Here is a 22,400-nt window from a genome sequence, read left to right as displayed (position 1 = left end):
TTGCACTTCTAGAAGCAACCAATGCACACTATGTGTGGCTTGAAAGTCATTAGTAGCTGCTATTTGGGAACCATTGGCCTATAGACAGTACTTTATTAAAGCCATAGGAGTGAATGAGACTTTAGCAGATTCAGGATAATCATTACTTTTATCCAAAATGAAGCAAATAATGCTATATTTCCAAAATTCATCTTCTACTTCTGTCAAGAAATTATTCTGAAGTCATGGTTAAGTTATCTTTAAGTAGATTTCAGATCAATGTTTTTATGTAGATCTTTGAATGACAAAAAGGTTTGAGACATTCTATCTGTAAAGTGTTCAGTGCTGACATTTTGCGGATGTGCAGTATCAGCATTACTACTTCTTTAATAGTTGTTGTCAGCATTCTCCTGTATTCTCTATGGATACTTTTATGATTTTTGTGGTTTTTGGTTGCTTTAGTTATGTTTGTATATTTAAATCTTTTATCTATTTTGAATTTATTTTAAAATGGGAAGAATGTATCTAAATTTATTTTATTGTGAATCTTAGCCAGCTGTCTTAATACATTAGCCATATAAACCTTCTATTGACCTGAAATGCCATATGGCAAATTTCCAAGTGGATTCTAAGACCTGTTTTTGGAATCTCTATGGTTTTCACTAACCCATCCAATTATGAGTCAGATTGTGTTTATAAAAATTCAGATTGTAATGCAAAAAAAAAAAAACCTCCAAACAACAACGAAGTACAAAGTACATGTATAATGGCATAAATTGGCGTGAACATACTTTATATACAGGGATACGAAAAATTGTGCTCTATATGTATGATAAGAATGCATTCCATTGTTGTCATGTATTTAAAAAAATAATAAAATCAATAAAATATTCAGATTGCCCACATATTAAAAGAATTTACATGACACAACATGAGTACATTCATAAATTTACAATGAAAAACACTTTTCTGGTGTTCCACAAAGTTCTTCCATATTATAAGCCAATTTTCATATATATATTGAGCCCCAAAGTGCCTTTGAAATGTTATACTTTAACTACCTTCTCTGCCTTATATTTTATTAACCTTTCCAAGCAAACATATTTTTTGAAAATGTTATTTACTATAAACTTATTATAAACCTGTAAACTTAGTGCAATTCACATAAAAATTCCAGTTGGCAATTGTCAAGTCTTAAAAAAACACTATTAAAGTTTATCTAGAAGAAAAAAAAATACATGGAAAATAACTAGTTTTGTAAAAGAATTATGAAAGAGGCTTCCATTACAAGATATAAATCATGATAAAAGTATAAATAAAGGAGTACCTTTTCAGCTTCATTCCAACAAACACAGGAGTTTTATAATGTATAAAACCGTGAAGGATTATATTGTCAACAGATGAGGTCTGAAGTTCAAGTTTTGTACAAGAGTGTGTTCTGATGACACAGCTGTAAACTTTCCCTCTGAAGATTCAATACTTGAGTCTGCTGAAATCAACTATGAACAGATTAAAAGGAGAAAAAGCATACACATTAAATGTGCACAGGAGCCAAACAAAATCTGAAACTCAAAGAAGGTCCAAGATGCTGGAAGCTTAAATTTGCTTCACAGGAAGAGGAAAATGAGGGAGGCAGGGCATTTAGAAGTTTGGAAATTATTTTTAGGAGATGAATGAATGGGACCAAAGGGGCAGACGATGGCCTGGAACAAAGTTCTTTGGGCTCTGGATAAGGTGTTTGATTTTCAGCCTTTGCCTCTGTGATATAGCTTTACTTTTCCTTGGTTAATGAAAATTTGGTAAGAGGACTGAAGGCAATTATGTTCCTGTTTGGCAGATCTGGCTGTTAGTTAGATACGGGAACTTCAGAGAAAAGCCTCTCCCTGAACCTGGGATAGGTGGATGTCAAGGGAAGGTCAGAGGGACTTTCGTTTTTGAGAGAGCTCCTTAGGCCTCTTACACTTTCTTTTAGTTTTTAGTATGCTGAAACATTGAGCCTTTAGTTATCATTTTTAGTGACTTGTTACTGCAGCTTTCTGTCACTAAAACAAATTACCTGAGATAGTTAATTTATGAAGAGAAAAGTTTATTTTCGCTCTGGTTTAAAGGTTCCAGTTCACAAAGGGTGAACTCAGTTGCTTTTAGGCCTGTGATGTGGGTGCCAGTTGACAATGGCAAGGAGAGCATAGCAAAGCAAACTGCTGTCCTCATGGTCAGGAATCAGAGAGAAAGGGGTTAGGGCCCCACAATCCCCTTTGGGGGCACACCCCTAGGACCTAAGAACCACCTAAAATTATCCTCCTTCTAAAGGTCCACAGCAGCTTCCAATAGCCCTACTCTGAGGACCAAGCCTTCAAATAAACACATGAACTTTTGAGAGACTTCAACATCTATATTATAGCAGCTCCTACACTGCAATCACAGAAAAACATTCTAGAGTAACTACCAAGATGCAGGAACTTACACAAATCTATAAATTGGCCCACTGCTTCCTTCATCAAGAAGTCTAACTTCAAAAGTTAGTCAAAATCAAAAAGTCAATTGAGCTTGAGTAATATAAAAATTAAAAACTTTTAAAAACTATGTAACACCACAGGTTAAATTCAGGATTATTCTCTTTATTGTGTGATCACATAGAAGTTGATATTTTCTTGTTGCATGCTGACATACTGTGGAAAAATTCTGTTGAAAGAGTCTGAATAATTCTTAATGTTCTTCAAGGTAAGAAGCCAGTTTGAAGAATTCTCAAAGTTTTGAAGACAGGAATTAGCCTGAATTACTTGTTGGTCTGATACTTGGTGTTTTAATGATGATAATTCTTCCTATAAGAAAGAAATACAACTTGGAAGCCTAGATGACTCACAGGCACCTCAAATTCAACATGTCTAAAATTATTGACATGATTTCCCCCACTAAATCTGTCTCTCCTTCTGTTATCATTCTCCACTAATTACCTAAGCCAACACCTGAGATCTGACCTTATTCTCTTCCTCACCTGATATTCAATCAGGCAGTTATGCTGATTTTATCAACACATCATCTCTCATATGTGCTCCTTCTAGTGGCCCTGATCTCTCTACCCTGCTTTTGTAATCCTTACTGAGCAGTCCATTCATCAGCTGACCATTGGCATACTCTTTCCAAATACAAGTTTCTTCATGTTAGTTTCCTATTGAAGACCTTTTGTGGTCTCTCCTTCACCCACAGGAAAAATCCTGGTCTTCAGAGGGCATCCAAATTTTTTTTATAAAGTAACCCCTGAATCTTTCCGGTCTCCTGTTTTTTATACCCTCCTGACATGCCTCCTTCTATTCATACGGGACTAAATGGGGTGCTTGGCACCCTCTGTTTTGCTCATGCTTGGAATTCCCTCTCACCATTTTTGGTGAATCCCTAATTGTCTTTCAGTATTTAGTTCAAACTTTACCACCTTTAGGTAGTACTTGTTGTCATTACCTACCTGTTTTCTCAGAGAATTGGGAAATTGTGGATCCCTTACCTTCCACTGTAGCACCTACAAAATTATATTATACCTATTTCTTTATTTGTTTCCTCAGTAAATTGTAAAATCCTTAAGTCAGTTTTTTTTTCTTTTTAATTCCCAGTGTTCTTGTCAGTTTTTTTTTCTTTTTAATTCCTAATGTCTAGGTAATATGGTGCAATTTAGAGATCTATAAACATTCTTTGAATAAGTGAGAAGTTTCAGAGGCACCATGGAAAGGGTTGCCGAAAATAAAAGATTGTTAACACTGGTCAAGAGGAAGACACATAGCTAGGCACAGTGGCTCATGCCTATAATCCCAGCAGCTTGGGAGGCTGAGGCAGGAGGATCGCCAGTTCAAAACTAGCTTCAGCAACTTAGCAAGGCACTTAGCAACTCCTCGGGATCCTGTCTCTAAATAAAATATAAAAAAGGGCTGGGGATGTGGCTCAGTGGTTAAGCACCCCTGGATTCAATCCTCAGTTACCCCACCACCCTCCGCCCCTGAAAAAAGAAAAAAAAACTCACAAAGACACATAGGGCATTACGCTGCTGAGAGTAAGGGAAAAGATAACTACGAAGGGTGATTTTGTGTATGGTGATTGAGGATGGAGACTCACTCTGCAATTAACTGGCTTTGAGTTTCTGGTTAGACTTCTGGAATAAGTCCTTCTAGTGCTGCAGAAGTACTAATAGTATCTGAGGTCAAATGGAGTTTTCTGGATACCAATCAGTTTGCAAGTATCAGCACACATATACCCAATTTCTATAGCAACATTACAGTCATATTGTGCTTTACCATACACTGAATTCTTTTACTTCCATTATTTTATTCATCCCTTTAAACAGTTATGTCCCTAAGCTTCCATTTCCTTAACTAAAAGAGTTGTTTACAAGATGTATTACATGTCTGGTACATAGTTAAGTACCAAATATCTTGTTGACAGCTCAGGATTTGGGGCTCATCATTTTAAATGACTTGTTCAAGGTCACAGAAATAAGTACTGGCAGATTTAGACAAAAATTCAGATTATTTGCCCATATTTAATTGGATTATTTCTTTTAAAAATTTTTTATCCTTTTTATTTGTACATGACAGTAGAATGTATTTTGACATATTACTTATACATGGAGTATAACTTCTATTTTTTTAATTGCACATGATATAGAGTTACACTGGTCATGTATTCATACATAAACACAGGAGAGTAATGTCTGATTCATTTTACTGTCTTTCCTATTCCCTTCTCCCCATCCCTTATCTTCATCTCCCTTTGACTAACCCAAAGTAATTCCTCCGTCCACCCTTTTTTGTGTGTTAGCATTCACATAAGAGAAAATATTTGGCCTTTGATTTATTGGGACTGGTTTATTTCACTTAGCATGTTAGTCTACAGATTCATTATTTACTGGCAAATACCATAATTTTATTGTTCTTTATAACTTTATAATATTCTATTGTGTATATATACCATATTTTTTTTTATCCACACTTCTGTTAAAGGGCGCCTATGTTGGTTCAATAGTTTAGCTATTGTGAATGAGCTGCTGTAAATATTGATGTGCCACATCAGTATAGGTATGCTGATTTTAAATCCTTTGGATATATACTGAGGAGGAGGATAACTGGATCAAATGATGGTTTCATTCCAAGTTTTCTGAGGAATCACCACAGTGCTTTCCAAAGTGCTTGCACCTATTTGCAGTCACACCAGCAATGTATAAGTGTACCTTTTCCCTCACATCCTAGCCAACATTTATTTTTACTTGTATTCTTGATAATTGCCATTCTGACTAGAGTTAGGTGAAATCTCAGTGTAGTTGTTTTTTGTTTGTTTGGTTTTAGGTACTGAGAATTGAACCTAGGGGTGCTCAACAACTGAGCCACATCCCCAGCCCTTTTTTATTTTATTTAGAGACAGGGTCTTGCTGAGTTGCTAAGTGCCTTGCTAAGTTGCTGAGGCTGGCTTTGAACTCGCAATTCTCCTCCCTCAGCCTCCCAAGCAGCTGGGATTACAGGCATGCGCCACTTGGCCTCAGAGTAGTTTTAATTTGCATTTCTCTAATTGCTAGAAATGTTGAATATTTTTTCATATATTTATTGACTGATTGTATCTCTTCTGTGAAGTGCCTATTCAGTTCCTTTGCCCTTTTATTGATTGTGTTACTTGGGGTTTTTTGGTGTTAAGTTTTTGAGTTCTTTATATATCCTGGACATTAATGCACTATCTGAAGGGCAGGCAGAAAAGATTTTCTGCCATTCTGTAAGATCTCTCTTCACATTCTCGATTGTTTTCTCTCCTGTGAAGCTTTTTAATTTGATACTATCCAATTTATTAATTCTTGATTTTGTTTCTTGTACTTTAGAAGTCTTGTTGAGGAATTCAGTTCCTAAGCTGACATGATGGAGATTGGGCCTGCTTTTCCTTCTAGTAGGTGCAGGGTCTCTGGTCTAATGCCTAGGTTCTTGATCCAACTTGAGTTAAATTTTATGCATGGTAAGAGATAGGGGTTTAATTTTATTTTGCTACATATGGATTTCCAGTTTTCCCAGCACCATTTGTTTAAAAGGCTATTGTTTTCTCCAATGTATTGTTGTGCTTTTGTCTAGTATGAGATAATTATATTAATGTGGTTTGTCTCTGTGTCTTCTATTCTGTACCAGTGGTCTCCATATCTGTTTTGGTGCTAATACCATGCCATTTTTGTTACTATAACTCTGTAGTATAATTTAAGGTCTGGTTTGTGATGTCTCCTGCTTTACTTTTCTCACTAAAGATTGCTTTGGCTATTCTGGGACTCAGATTTCCAAATAAATTTTATGATTACTTTTTCTATTTCTAAGAAAGAACATAATTGGAATTTTAATAGGAATTACATTAAATCTGTATAGCGTTTTTGGTATTATGTTCATTTTGATAATATTAATTCTGCCTAACCAAGAACATGGGATATCTTTCCATCTTCTAAGTACTTCTTCAATTTCTTTCTTTAGTGTTCTATAGTTTTCATTGCAGAGGACTTTTACCTCTTTTGTTAGATTGATTCCAAAATATTTAATTTTCTTTGAGGCTTTCATAAATGGTATAATTTTTCTAACTTCTCTTTCAATTGATTCATCACTGATGTATAGGAATGCAATTGATGTTTTGGTATTAATATTATATCCTACTACTTTGCTGAATTCCTTTATGAGTTCCAGAATCTATCTGGTGGAATTTTGGGAGCCTTCTAAATGCAGAATCATGTCATCAGCAAATAGGGATAGTTTCAGTTCTTCTTTTCCTATTTCTATTCATAGCCCTTTAATTTCTTTCTTTTGTCTAATTGCTCTGGCTAGAGTTTCCAGGACTATGTTTTAATATAAGTGATAAAAGAGGGCATCCTTGTCTTGTTCCATTTTTTAGAGGGAATGCTTTCAATTTTTCTCCATTTAGAATGATGTTGACCTTGGGTTTAACATATATAGCTTTTGCAATGTTGAGGTATGTTGCTACCATCCCTACTTTTTCTTAGCATTTTGAACATAAATGGATGCTATATTTTATCAAATGCTTTTTTTGTGTCTGTTGAGATGATCATGTGATTCTTGTCTTTAAGTCTATTGATGTGATTAATTGCAGTGATTTCGGCATGTTGAACCAACCTTGCATCCCTGGATCGAACCCCATTTGATCATGGTGTAATATCTTTTTAATAGGTTTTTGCATGAAATTTGCCAGTATTAAGAATTTTTCCGTGTATGTTTATCAGGAGTATTGATCTGAAGTTTTCTTTCCTCGATGTATCTTTGTCTGATTCTGGTATCAGGGTAATGCTGGCTTCAGAGAATGAGTTTGGAAGGGTTCCTTCCTTTTTTCTATTTCATGAAATAATTTGAGGAGGATTGTTAATTCTTCTTTGAGCATTTAGTAGAATTCAGCTGAGAATCTGTCTGGTCCTGGGCTTTTCTTTGTTGGTAGGCTTTTGATGGCATTTCAGTTTCATTGCTTGAAATTTTCTGTGTCCTCCTGATTCAATTTGAGTTGGTAATATCTCTCTAGAAATTTGTTGAAGTCTTCAAGATTTTCTATTTTATTAGAGTATAAATTTTCAAAATTGTTTCTAATTATCATCTATTTCAGTAGTGTCTGTTGTGATATTCCTTGTTTATCATGAATTTTAGTAATTTGAGTTTTCTCTCCCTTTGTTAGCTTGGCTAAGGGTTTATCAATTTATTGATTTTTTTTGAAAGAAAAACATTTTTGTTTTGTCTTTTTTTTAATTTTATTTTTTGTTTCAATTTAATTGATTTTGGCTCTGACTTTAATTATTTCCTATTATTCTATTGCTTTTGGTGTTGATTAATTTTTTTCTAAGGCTTTGAGATGTAAATGTTAGGTTATTTATTTGGTGATTTTCTATTTTTTTAATTAATGAGCTCAATGCAATGAACTTTCTTCTTAGCACTGCTTTCATAGGGTTCCAGAGATTTTGATATGTTGTTTCACTCTTCTCACTTACTTTTAAGTACTTTTTTATTTCATTGCTGATTTTTTCTTGCTATCCATTGGTCATCAAATAGTGTATTATTTAATTTCTAGGTGTTAGAGTAGCTTCTATTTTCTATTTTATCATTTATTTCTAGTTTCATTTCATTATGATATCACTGAATGTAAAGTATTATCTCACTCACTCACTCTCTCTCTCTCTCTTTTGTATTTGCTAAGAATTGCTTTAGTGGCCTAAGATATGGTCTATTTTATAGAAGGATTCAGGTCATCTGGTACTGAGAAGATAGTGTATTCAGTCCTTGATGGATGAAATATTCTATATATGTCTAAATTATTAATTGTATTTTTTTAATTCTATAGTGTCTTTATTTAGTTTTTGTTTGGAGGACCTATCCAGGGTGAGAGAGATTTGTTAATTTGTTAATTATATATTGTGTTGTGGTCTATTTGATTCTTGAAATTGAGAAGGGTTGGTTTGATGTACATAGATGCTCCATTGTTTGGGGTATAAATATTTATGTTTTTTTGTGTCTTGTTGATGTATAATTCTCTTAAGCAGCATTAAATGTAGTTCTTTGTCCCTTTTGATTAACTTTGGCTTCAAGTCCACTTTATCTGATATGAAGATAGAGACCCCTACTGGTTTAGAGTTCCTTTGAAGATATTTTTTTTTTCTCATCCTTTTAACCTTAAGTCTATGGATATTTTGCCTATGAGGTGAGTCTCTTGGAGATAGCATATTGTTGGGTCTTGTGTTTTTCAATCCAATCTGCTAGTCTGTGTCTTTTGATGGGTGAGTTTAGGCCATTTACATTCAATGTTATTATTGAGAAATCTTTATTCCCTGTCATTTTGATTTCTTTCTGGTTTTTAATTTGAATTAGTTTCTGATTGTCTGTTCTTCTAGTGTAGTTCTTCTCTCTGCTGGTTTTCACATTTATTTTTCATTTCTTCTTCATGACATTTTTTTGAGTATGCTTTGTGTAGTATAGGTTTTCTAGTTGTGAATTCTTTTAACTTTTGTTTATCCTGGAAGGTTTTTATTTCATCTTCCATTCTGAAGCTTAATTTTGCTGGATATAGTATTCTTGGGTGGCATCCATTTTCTTTCAGAGCTTGATGTATATTATTCCAAGCACTCCTAGCTTTGAGGATCTGGGATCAGGATTGGTTTACCTCAAAATGTTACTTGTCATTTTTCTCTGGCAGCTTTTAAAGTTCTATTCTTATTCTGTTTGTTAGGCATTTTCATAATAATGTGCTTTGGTGTGGGTCTGTTACAATTTTTTTTTTATATTTGGGGTCCTGCAAGCCTCCTGTATTTGAATTTCCATTTCATTCTTTAGGTTTGGGAAATTTTGTGATATTATTTTATTGAAAATATTGTATATTCCTTTGGTTTGTATCTCTGAGACTTCATCTATCCCAGTAAATCTTAAATTTGGTCTTTTGAGGTTACCCCATATTTCTTTGAACTTTTGTTCATGGTCTTTTAACATATTTTCTCCACAGTCAACTTTGTTTTCAAATTATATATTTTGTTTTCATTACCTAAAACTTCATCTTCCAAGTTATCTAGTCTGTTAGTTATGCTTTCCATTGAATTTTTAATTTGGTTTATTGATTCCTTAATTTTGAAGATATCTGTCTGGTTTCTTTTCAGAACCTCTCTCTTTATTGAAGTGATCTTTCACTTCCTGTACTTTCTCTCTGATTTCACTCCTTATGTTGTCCTTCACCTCACAGATCAGTTTAACTAAGTACAATCTAAACTCCTCCTGTGACATTTTTTCCAGTGTGGTGTCCATGGATTTTATTATTGGAGTATCTTGGTTTGTTTGGGGCAATTTGTTCCCTTGCTTTTTCATGATGTTTGTGTGTCTACTCATCTAACAGCATGGATCTGAGGCAATAGAGTTTCAACCCTGTAGCCTTATTATGTCTCTGAATTTTTCCAGTATCTCACTCTTTATGAGGAAACAAACAACCAATGCAGCAATATACAGCATTAAACTATATAGTTCTTGCTATAATGTCTACAATGATAACTATGACAATAAACAAATTATATGATCAGTTATTGTGTACAATAAAACAGTAAGTTTGCAAAACAGTTTACAATTTCAGTGGTGCCAGGGAGAGAACAGAATTGATGTTGGATGTGATGATTATGAGGGAGGAAGAAAAAAGAAGTAGAAAATTAAAGGTAGAATGAAAGAGAACAATAGAGATTGGCTGTTAGTGGAAGAAAAGAGATAAAGAGAATGAGGGGAACCAGATAAAGAAGAAGAAAAAATATGGACAAAGTCGACATTTAAATAATTAAAAATAAGCATAAAAGAATGCAAAATGAAACTGAAATATAATAGTCAAATATCATAGTCCTCAAAAACCTTATTCATGAAAAATAACTGGCTTCAAAATGCTAGAAATGAGAAAAAATATGAACATGTATTAATATCCATGAACAATTAGAGTCACACTTAAACAGAAAAAAGGAAAAAGAGAAAAATATTGTGAAAAGTTAAAGAATTGTTTCCTTTGCAGTTCAAAGGATTATCAACTTCCTTTCTCAACAGTGCTAAATGGGGTTGTCTGGAGTATGATGCTTGCTCCACCCTCAGTGTGGGATTGCTAGAATAAAGGAGTTAATCCCATATTCAGGACTCCAGGAGGTGGGGTTTAGGCTTTGGTAGGCTCTAGGTTCTTCACTGAATGCCAATTGGTCTAGTGATTTTAAATTGGTACACCTCCAGAGCCCAGCAATTGTCAATCCATGGTGGAAGACTGCCTCCTATGAGTCTCCCCTGGGTTCCACTTATGTAGTAGAACAGCTAATTCTTAGTCCACTATGTCATCTGTGGACCCCAGGTTTCCTGGTCTTGAGATTCAGTCTCCAAGTTCAATCTCCTCTGCCACCACCCTTCCAAATTCCTGACCAGGCCCTCTCCCAGCAGGTCTTACAAGCAACCAGATTGGAGGCAAAAGAAGAGAGCTGGATGAGTTTTCATGGTCTATTGTCTCCTGTGTAAACATTTCTCCATGTTTGATTTTCTCCTGGTCACTTATGGGCACTCTATGTCATGCAGTATGGTTTTGCCAGACCTGTATTTTGGGCCAAAGTTAGGTTTGCTAGGAATCAGCTCCCTCAGCTGCTGGCCCCATGCAGCAATTGCAAAATTGTTTCTTCCTCTGTCCTCCGCACACATCCAGGCAGGATGTGGTTTCTTTCCCACACAAAGATATTGTGCAGCGGACCTTTCAGTCTAGTCAGGCAGTGTCTTTGATCTCTAAACTCTCCATACCCAGACATGCCTCATTCCTCCTAAAAATGCAGGTTCATTTAATTTCTTTATCCCTCCACTTTGCTCATGGAGGGTCAGCTCTGGATGGTGCCTCTGGCTGTGGCAGTGACTGTGGCACTGGGAATTTCTTCCTTATTTTATTCTGTCCAACTTCCTGAGTCCCTGATCTGCTTTTACTGTCCAGTATTAAATTCCAGTAAAGTCCCCCCTACACTTTTTTTTTGTTCCCCCACCTTTCTGAGAAGCTGCCTGTCTGCTTTCTTGGTTTCATGCCATGGAGCAGCCAGGAAAGTGACCTCCTCTGTTCTGCCAGCTTGAAAACCTCTCCTGCATTATTTGTTTCTTATTGTACATTTTTTGAGTTTTTAATGGTAAGGTATGGAGTATGGTATTCTTTTTACTAGACTTGAGTATAATGAGATAATACATTGCTTGATATTCAGCCTCTTTTATTGCCTTGAAAGATTTATCCCAAATCAGGCTTTGGACTTACTCTGCAAGAGAGCTGATTATCAAATTTAAACAAATGCAAATTTAAATCATTTTACATTTTTGCCAGGCATAGTAGTTCGCCTGTTATTCCCAGTGGCTTTGTTGGCTAAGGCAGGAGGATCACAAGTTCAAGGCCAGCCTCAGTAACTTAGCGAGGCCCTAAGCAATTTAGCGAGGCCCTGACTCAAAATAAAAAATAAAAAGGTAAAAAGGGCTGGCATGTGGCTTAGTGGTAAAGAACCTCTGGGTTCTATCCCCAGTACCAAAAAATAAAGAATGTTACATTTTATTAACGTATTAAATAAACATTATTAATGAAGTTAAATGGAATATATTCACACATGCATGCAATATGCAGAATCATATCCAGCTATCCTTCTTTCTACCCTCCTTTGCCCCATACTCTTCCTTATCTCTAGTAATAACTATTCTGCTTTCAGGTCAATTTCTTTTAATTTCCACATGTGAGAAAGAATATGTGGTACTTATCTTTCTTTGTCTTAATTATTTCACTTAATGTGTTTTCCAGTTCCATACATTTTTTAAATGACAGTATTTCATTTTTATGGTTGAATAATACCACCATTTAGTATTTTTATATTTTTATTCATTTACTGATAGGCATAAAGAATGATTTATTTTGTATCTTAGTTGTTATGAATAGTGTCCCAAAAACCATGGGCATGTAGGATCTCTTTTATGTTGATTTCATTCCTTTTTGATTAGTTGAATCATATAGTATATTATATTTTTTGAGGAAGTTCCATAGTATTGGTGCTAATTTATATTCCCACCAACAGTGTGTAAGAGTTCATTTTCTCCACATCCTTTCCAGCACTTATTTTGTTTTTCTGATAATAGCCATTCTAAGTGGGGTAAGACCATACTGCATTGTAGTTTTGACTTGCATTTCCCTAATGACTAATGATTGAACATTGTTTAATATATTTATTGTCCATTAGTATTTTAAGAAGTATCTATTCAGGTTATATGCCATATTTAATTGGTTTATTTGTTTCTTACAGTGAATTTTTGAGTATTTAATATTCTGGATAATAACCTTCTATTAGATGATTAGCAACCTGCAAATATTTTCTCCCATTCTGTAGGTCATCTCTTCACTCTGTTCATTGTTTCCTTTGCTGTACAGAAGCATTTTAATTTGATGTGATTCCATTTGTCAATTTTTGTTTTTCTTTCCTGCATTTTTGAGGTCACATCCAGAAAATTATTTCATGTACCAATATTTTAAAGTGTTTCAACTATGTTTTCTTCTAGTAGTTTCAGAGTTTTAGGTCTTACATTTAGATCTTTAATCTATTTTGAGTTTCTAACAAGGTAAGAAACAGAGTCAAGTTTCAGTCTTTTGAATATGGATGTCCAGTTTTCCCCAGAATCATTTATTAGAGAGGTTATCTTTTATCCTGTGTGTTTTTGCCACCTTTGTTAAGGACCTGTTGGCTGTGGATATGTAGACTTCTGGGCTTTCTATTCTATTCTATTGAACTGTATGTTTGTTCGAATGTCAATACCATGATGCTTTGTTTACTGTGATTCTGCAGTATGTCTTGAAATCAGGTATTATGATACCTCCAGCTTTGTTCATTTTGCTCAACATTGCCTCGGCTATTCAGGGTCTTTTGTGCTTCCATATGAATTTTAGGATTTTTTTTCTTTTCATTTTGTGAAGAATATCATTTATATTTTGATGGGGATTGCATTGTATCTGTAGGTTACTTTGACTAGTATATACATTTTAACATTAATTTGTTCAGTCCATGAACATGGGAGGTATTTCCCATTTTAGGGTCTTCTTCACTTTCATTGGTATTTTGTAGTTTTCAAAATGTAGAGATTTTTCAAATCCTTAGTTAAATTTATTCCTAAGGGTTTTCTTTAATAGCTATTGTGAATGGAATTGCTTTCATATTGCTTTCTCAGAAAATTTGTTATTGGAATATAGAAAAGCTATTCTTTGTTGACTTTGTATTCCACCTTACTTAATTTGTTTAATAGTCTTGGTGCAGTTTTTTATATTTTTCTACACATAGAATCACATCATCTACAAACAGGGATAATTTGAATTTTTCTTTCCTATTTGTATATTTTTAATTTTTTTTCAGAGCCTAATTGCTCTGGCTGAAACTTTTAGTACTATATTGAATAACATTGGTGATAGGGGACTCCCTTGTCTTGTTCCTGATCTTTGAGTAAATGCTTTCAATTTTCCTCATTCACTATGATGTTGGCTTTGTGTTTGCTGTAAATAGCTGTTATTATGTTGAGGTATGATCTTTCCATACTTAATTTGTTCAGGGATTTTATCATGAAGGGATATTGAATTTTATCAAATGCTTTTCCTGCATCTGTTGAGATTGTAATTTTTGTACTTCATCCTATTGATGTAAAATATACATTATTGTCTACATTCGATCATTTTTTTGCAATTCTAGAGTAAAACTAACTTGATCATGGTGTATGATCCTTTTGGTATGCTTTTGAATTTTATTTGCTAGTATTTTGTGGACTGTTTTTACATCTATATTCATCAGGGATTTGGGCCTATAGTTTTCTTTTCTTTTCTTTTTTTTTTTGTTGTTGTGTCCTTGTTAGGTTTAGGTAACAGGGCAATGCTGGCCTCCTACAATGAGTTTGGAAAGGTTCTCTCTATTTCAAGTCTATAGAATAATCTGAGAAGAAATTGTTTTATTCTTTTAAATTTTTGTAAAATGCAGCATTAAAACCGCCCAGTTCTAAGCTTTTCTTCATTGGGAGACTTTTAATTACTGATTTAATCTCCTTAATGTTGTCAGTCTGTTTGGACTTTTTATATCTCTTTATTCAATTTTGGTGGGTCATAGATGTCCAGAAATTTGTCCATTCTCCTTATGAAGGGATGTTGTCCATTTTCAACTTGGTAGCATATAGTTTTTTAAAAAAATAATCCCTAAAAATTTTTATTGTATCGATAATGTTTAGTTCTTTTCTCTTTTGTGTATCCACTCTTCAAGTGGAAGTTACACTTTCACATGCTATTATAGTGGGTAGTTATCCTTCTTAAACTTCTGGATGTAGGACTACCTTAAGCATATTTTTTTTTTTTGAGACTGGTTCTGATGGTTGTGAATTCCTTGCTTTTGCTTATCTTAGAAGATCTTTATTTCTTCTTCATTTGTGAAGGATAGCCTTGCTGGGTATAGTAATTAGGTGAGTTGTAATTTTCTTAGGAGGAGGAGTTGGAATATATCGTTCCATTCCATCCTTCTGCCAAGAAATCTGCTGTTTGGGCTGGGGATGTGGCTCAAGCGGTAGCGCGCTCGCCTGGCATGCGTGCGGCCCGGGTTCAATCCTCAGCACCACATACAAAGAAAGATGTGTCTGCTGAAAACTAAAAAATAAAATATTAAAATTCTCTCTCTCTCTCTCTTTTTAAAAAAAAAAAAGAAAGAAATCTGCTGTTAGACTAATTGGACTGCCATTAAATATGATATGGTGATTTTAAAATTCTTTCTTTATCCTGTACCTTGTGTTTTTCTTTTTTTTTGTAGGAATCGAACCTAAGGACACTTACCACTGAGCCACATTCAATCCTTTTTTTTTAGACAAGGACTTGCTAAGTTGCTGAGGCTGACCTCAAACTTGTGATCCTCCTGCCTCAAACTCTAGAGTCCCTGGAATTATAGGCATTCACAACAATGCCCAGCTGTTCTGTAGTTTTGATAATTTGAGTTTACTATGCCATGGTGAAGATATTTTGTGGTCTTGTTTTTTGTTTGTTTGTTTGCTTGTTTGTTTTAAGATGGAATCTTATAAGCATAAACCACTACTTCTGGCTTGTGTGAGGAACTATCAGCTCCCTGTATGTGGATGTTTATGTTTTTCCAAGATTAGGAAAGTTCTGTGCTATAATTCCATTGAAAATATTTTCTATGTCCTTAACTTTTATATCCTCATGTATGGGTATTACAAAGATGCAGTTGTTTTTTCATTTAATGGTTTCCCAGAGTTCTTGAATATTTTCCTTTTCCTTCTCCTCAGCCCTTTCCTATTTTGTCTGATTGGGATATTTCAGTTGACTGAGACATTTCAAAAGACCTGTCTTCAAATTCAGATATTCTTTCTTCTACTTTATCAAGTGTCATTGCAGCTTTCAACTAAATATTAATTACTGACTTATTGAGCTGTTCATTTCAAAGATTTTCTTAGTTAGTTTTCAAAATCTCTCTCTTTACTGAATTTCTCATTCATATCCTGCATTATCTTTCTAGTTTCATTTAGGGTTTATTAATATTCTCTGGGATCTCAAGATTTTTTATAATTTTTTTTCATTCTTTATCAGTTGTTCTATCCATTTTGATTTCTTTAGAATCTGTTTCTAAGAGTTCTGATCTTTTGGAAGTATTATATTACTTTGTTTTCTAAAATATTTCTTGTGTTTCTTCGTTTATATTTATTTGCATATCTGGTATTGAACCCAGGGGAGTCACATCCCCAGCCCTATTTTGTATTTTATTTAGAGACAAGGTACCTCTGAGTTATTAAGTGACTTGCTAAGTTGCTAAGACTGGCTTTGAACTCGTGATTCTGCTGCCTCAGCCTCCTGAGCTGCTGGGATTACAAGTGTGTGCACCCATCACTGGATTTCTTAATAAATGTTTTGAACATGAATGGATGCTGTATTTGAAGAAAAATCGAAAGTTCATATTAATTGGTGCATTAAAATCATTTGTCCATATTCAATACCCATTGACAATAAAAGCTCTCAGAAAAACAAGATGATAAATTTCTCAACTTGATAAAAAAGATCTTTGTTGATCTAAAAATACAATAACACGGAACCACCATTTGACCCAGTTAGCCCACTCCTCAGTTTATACTTAAAATGCTCAAAATCGGCACACTGTAGTGATGCAGCCACATGAATGTTTATAGCAGCTCAACTCACAATAGACAAACTATGGAACCAACCTAGATGTCCTTCAAGAGATGAATGGGTAAAGAAAATGTCTGGAAAATATGTACACAATAGAATATTACTGACCCTTAAAGAAAAATGAAATTATGACATTTGCATGTAAATGGATGGAGCTGGAGAAAATCATGCTAAGTAAAATAAGCCAATCCCAAAAAACCAAAGGCTGAATGTTTTCTCAGATATTCGGATACTAATTCACAATAAGATAGGGAGGGCTAGGGAAGAATAGGGTTACTTGGATTAGGTAGAGGGGAGTGAAGGGGGCGTCTAAAAGTAGAAGGAGAGTTAAATGAATCAGACATTATTACATTATAGTACATGTGACTACACAACTGGTATGTTTCTACATAATGTGCAACCAAAATAATTAGAAATTATAGTCCACTTATGTATGATGTATCAAAGTGTATTATACCATAATGTCTAATTAGAGCAAATAATAAATAAATAAGGTTAAAAAAATGGCCAGAGAGAGTAAAAGGAATTTTAAAAGACAATTAATAAAACTCTTGAAAGAAAAATATTTACTAATTGTACTAAGTGCTTTTAGTTGTTATATCCTTTAGTCCTAGAAATAATTTATCTAAAACATTCAGTGTAATATATTTATTTTTATTGATTTTTTAAAATAAATGACAATGGAATGCATTACAATTCATATTACACATGTAGAGCACAATTTTTCATACCTCTGGTTATATATAAAGTATGTTCACACCAATTTGTGTCTTCTTACATGTACTTTGGTAATGATGTCCATCACATTCCACCATCATTGTTACCAACCTTCCCCTCCCACCCCTCTGCCCTATCTAGAGTTTGTCTATTCCTTCCCTGATCCCTCTCCCTACCCCACTATGAGTCAGTCTCTATATCAGAGAAAATATTCAGCATTTGTTTTTTGGGGATTAGCTAACTTACTTAGCATTATCTTCTCCAACTCCATCCATTTACCTGCAAATGCCGTGATTTTATTCTCTTTTATTGCTGACACAATATTCCATTTTTTCATCCATTCATCTAGTGAAGGGCACCTAGGTTGGTTCCACAGTTTAGCTATTGTGAATTATGCTGCTATAAACATTGATGTGGCTGTGTCCCTGTTTTTAAGTCCTTTGAGTATAGACTGAGGAGAGGGATAGCTGGGTCAAATGGTGGTTCCATTCCCAGTTTTCCAAGGAATCTCCATACTGCTTTCCATAGAGACTCATAATAGGGCTCCATAAAGGTGGAAATAGCGATCACCGTTATTATTATTGTCGTTATTATTATTATGAATCATGCATATTGTTACAGTCACATTTTGAAGTGAGTGATCATGGTAGAACACAGGAAAACAGCAAAAGAGAGCCTGCAACCTTATAAGATTCATAGACCTGGGACAACAGATAGTAAGAGAAACAAAATATCCTTGGCATCTGCTACACTGGTTTCAAAGCTGGAGGAGGGGATGTTACAGTATTAATTTTAGGAGAAAGAAACTGTCTGGGGTAAGAAGGGGTGGGACTTACATTTATTAAGAGCCTATGCTATGCTATATTTTCACATGTCTTAGTATCAACTTAAAATAACTCTGGGAAATAATTTCGGTATCTCAACTTATAGATGAGAATGCCAGAATTTTCTCTTTCATCTTAAATTTGTATTTTTTTCTTTCTATACTCTTCTTGTTTTTGTTATTTTCCATATTTCATTCTTTCCTTCGTCCATTAACTTACTTTAACTCCTTCGTCTCAAGGAGCCAGAAAAGAATTTATTCATTTACAGAAATAAATATAATTTTAAAAATCTGCTGTGTAGACTTCAGGTTACTTATCTAAATGGACTACAAATCTGTAAGGATTTTGGAACTTTGGAGTAGTTAGGATTGTCAGCATCCACACTGAAAATTTGTTAAGACTCTCTTTCACCTTTACCCCTGCAAAGGGGATATATGCCCTCCCCCAGCTTTGAGGTCAGTGCGGCAGATGCCAAGGATATTTTGTTTCTCTTACTATCTGTTGTCCCAGGTCTATGAATCTTATAGGATTGCAGTCTCTGTTTTGCTATTTTCCTGTGTTCTGCCAGGATCACTCACTTCAGAATGTGACTGTTCACCTCCTACTTTGATTCTTCTTTGTGAAGGAGGAAGTGAGTGCTCAGCACTTCCATCTAGCCATCTTGAAATCCTAAGTAATATATTTTAGAGCTTGCTTTGCTTCCTAGTTTCTATATTTTGTGCTTGTTTTTAGAGTACAATCTAAGCAGAAGAACTCTAGTTGAGCGCTCTTGTGAAGTTCAGTGGAGTTGTGCTCTCATTTTAATTGTTTTTAAAAATACTATAATTGTTCCAGTGTTATGCTAAAGTGTGTATGTTTGGGCCTTAGCATTAAGGTAGCAGACATCTGAAGTGGGGATTGGAACAGAACTCAAGAGGACACTAACAGTCATGTCCCTCTGTCCTTGTGTATTTATTTATTTATTTATTTATTTATTTAATAGACTTCTGACAAGAAAGACTCTGAAGCTGAAAAAGGTGAACTGGAGATGAGATTATTAAGTGAATCGATTTCAGCAGGTATTCTAAATTTCATTTTCATAATTTGACCTTATTGAGATTTTCTTCTTACAAAAGTAATACAAGGTCATTTCAGACATTGCACATTGTAGAAATATTTTTCTTAGTTTCTCCCCTGAGAAAACCAGTATTAATAGATTTGTTTACTGTCTCTTTGGACTTTAATAAGATCATGGAATCCTATCATACAAATATTTTAGTTGAAAATTATTTTTTCCACTTAACATTATGTGATATACATAGAACACAATATACATTGTAAATAAATAATTAACATTGTTTTAAGTAAGAACATATAATAATTTCACTTTTTTCTAGTAGCTGTATAATTCCAACCAAATAATAGAACATTATTCAAATCCCTATTGATAGCATTAAAGTTATTTCTACTTTTTATTTATACACAGTGATGCAGTGAGTTTTCACAAGCACACATACACATCAGGAATTTCTCTACACTTTTGAGGGACTATAAGTTTTTGTATTTAATCTTGTCCTGTCAAATAGCAATTGGATATGTGAAAAATGATCTTTTTTAAAAAAAAACAATTATTTTTTTATCACTGGGGATTGAACCCAGAGACAATCTATCACAGAGCACTTCCACAGCCCTTTTTATTTGTTATTTTTGAGATAGAGTCTTGCTAGGTTGCTTAGGGGGTCATTAAATTGCTGAGGCTGGCTTTGAATTTGTAATCCTCCTGCCTCACCCTCTCAAGTCACTGGGATTACAGGCATGAACCCAGCTAATTTGTCAATATTTCAGTTTGATATTTTTAAAATATTTTGTTAGCTATAGTTGGACACAATACTTGTATTTTATTTTATTTTTTTAATGTGGGTGCTGAGGAATGAACCCAGCACCTCACTAGATGAGCATTCTACCACTGAGTTACAACCCCCAATCCCTCAGTTTGATATTTATAGCTATCTTTTCCATGACTTGTATCAGTATTCTTCTCCCCCGATAACCTTCAAAGAACCTATTTTCTATATATTTCTAAGCATCTTTTTCATGATGAGCCTCTTGTCTACTTTTTTACTTTTTCTAACACACCTTTGGTTTAGCAATCACCTGGGCTTATATATTTATATTTTCTATAACCCTAACTGGGTAATTCTCCTACTAGAAATAGGATATTACAGTCAGTTATTAAACTTCTGTCAATAATACTATGGCTTTCTATGTAGTGATGCCCAAATAATATATATCATAATGTTCCAAATGTAACCACAGGATTATTTCTTGCATTCCTTTTAGGTGAATAAATTTTTAATTGAATACATTTAAAAATCGAAGACTGCAATGTATTCAATGAATGTACACAAGAGAAAAATGGGAAGTTACTTAGTTCAAAATTTCTTTGGTTATTTCCATTAATTTTCAGTACATGCTTTCCATGGATTAAATTCACTGCCATCCTAGTGTGCTTTCTTTTATGGGAAAGGAAAACTGCGATAATAAATAATACTAGCAGTTCCTGTACTTTCTCTATGTGTCTAGCACCACCTCTTTACGTATATTAACTCATTCTTCTGCCAAATTCCTATTAGCTGCTACTACTATATCCATTTTATAGTTGAAAAAACTCACATAAGATGTTAATTAGCATGTCTTGAACAAGGTCACATAGCTAATTAAATGTGAAATCTTTAAGTGGTCTGACTTTTCTTCTAGAAGCATTTTGGTGAAGGGTGGGAATAGTCCCTGTGATATATAACTTCCAATATTGCCTCTGATTGTGTACTGGATAAGTGAAATAATAGAATTTCCCATAGAATTTTGGAAAAACAGATATTATACAATCTGGTTTCTTCATTTTTCAAACCTCCATCCCTATTTATCTATGAGCTGGGCCTATTTTTATTGAAAAAATTTCACTTTTATTTAATACATGGACCAAAATTTACTTTTTCATCATTTACCTTTCTTTTTTCTTTTGGAGTTTTAGCCCCATTATTTTTAATTTTAAGAAATTAGTTTGGACCCTGTTAAAAAGTGAAACACTTCATGAAAGGGCTTTGTTTTTCATTTTTCTCCATAGCAGTTTTACAAATAATAGATATTTTACTCATTTATCTCTCCCCTAGGAAAGCTAATATGAAGATCATAGTTTTTTGCTTATTTAGTTCTGTGCTGTAACCCCAGCCAGTGGCTAGCAGCAAGAAGTAACTCAATAAGTACTTGTTCAACATTTAAAAAAATAGTTTGATAATTATCAAATTTTGTGTCAAACCATTTTTATCTTTTATATAAGATTTTTAAAAATAATAACACATGGTTATCATATGCATATTACTAAAATTTTGGTATGAAAATATAAATATAAATATAAATGGAGCCTGCACCCGAGCATCACACATGTGTATTCCCATCTCCATGATTAGCTCTGTGAATAGTTCTGAGTTATGCACTTTTTGCAAAGTCTTAGTAGCTACTTACATAAAAACGTCCTTCATCGATATTAGAATTTTTTCTTTTCACTCCTAAGAAAATACAAAAATATTGTGACCTATTTAGAAATGGTATCAATCTGTTTACCTCTAGCACAGTTATACCTGATAGAGAATACTACTGAAAAGCCATTTATCTATGAAGACAATGAGGTGGATTTATGCCAATTCACAACTCTAGGTGGAGTGTACCACTTGGATATTTTGGAGCTTCCCCCACAGTATAAGCCAGTGAAGGGCTGGATGATTGTGCAAGTAAGTAAATTCTTTAATATAAACATAAGTAAAATAGTTGCTTATGCCTTTACTTCATATTGAATGATCTGAACATCTAATAAACTGTGAACACTATTAATCACAAAGAACAAATACTAAAGGACATTAACAGATTCTAAAACAATATGATTTTTAAAATTAGAATTCACATGTTAACTTATTGTAAAAACCTACATCACTCATGTTTGAAAGTACTGAATTGGCCTTAATAATGATAAATGAGACCAGAGGTTCGGAGACTTTTTCTGTAAAAGACCAGATGGTAAATATATTCAGCTTTGTGGGCCACACTAGCTCTATTGAAAGCACTCAACATTGCTCTTATAGTGCTAAAATGAATGTGTGTAAACAAATGCACATGTTTGTGTTCTACTTCAATTTTATTTAC

General features: G+C 34.0%; 1 protein-coding gene across 2 annotated transcripts in view; it reads left to right on the top strand.

The window, feature by feature from the left end:
* The window catches only part of Dnai7 (dynein axonemal intermediate chain 7), a 74,839-nt gene that overhangs the window by 40,796 nt on the left and 11,643 nt on the right, over positions 1-22,400 (top strand). For both annotated transcript variants that reach the window (XM_076854218.1, XM_076854217.1), the window contains 2 exons: positions 19,207-19,282; positions 21,831-21,991. In XM_076854218.1, coding sequence (XP_076710333.1) covers positions 19,207-19,282; positions 21,831-21,991 — 237 coding nt within the window. The remainder of the gene's footprint in view (positions 1-19,206; positions 19,283-21,830; positions 21,992-22,400) is intronic.

The sequence above is a fragment of the Callospermophilus lateralis genome, chromosome 4 (assembly GCF_048772815.1).
Source record: "Callospermophilus lateralis isolate mCalLat2 chromosome 4, mCalLat2.hap1, whole genome shotgun sequence".
Classification (NCBI taxonomy): Eukaryota; Metazoa; Chordata; class Mammalia; order Rodentia; family Sciuridae; genus Callospermophilus; species Callospermophilus lateralis.
This window is presented reverse-complemented; position numbering and strand designations above follow the sequence as displayed.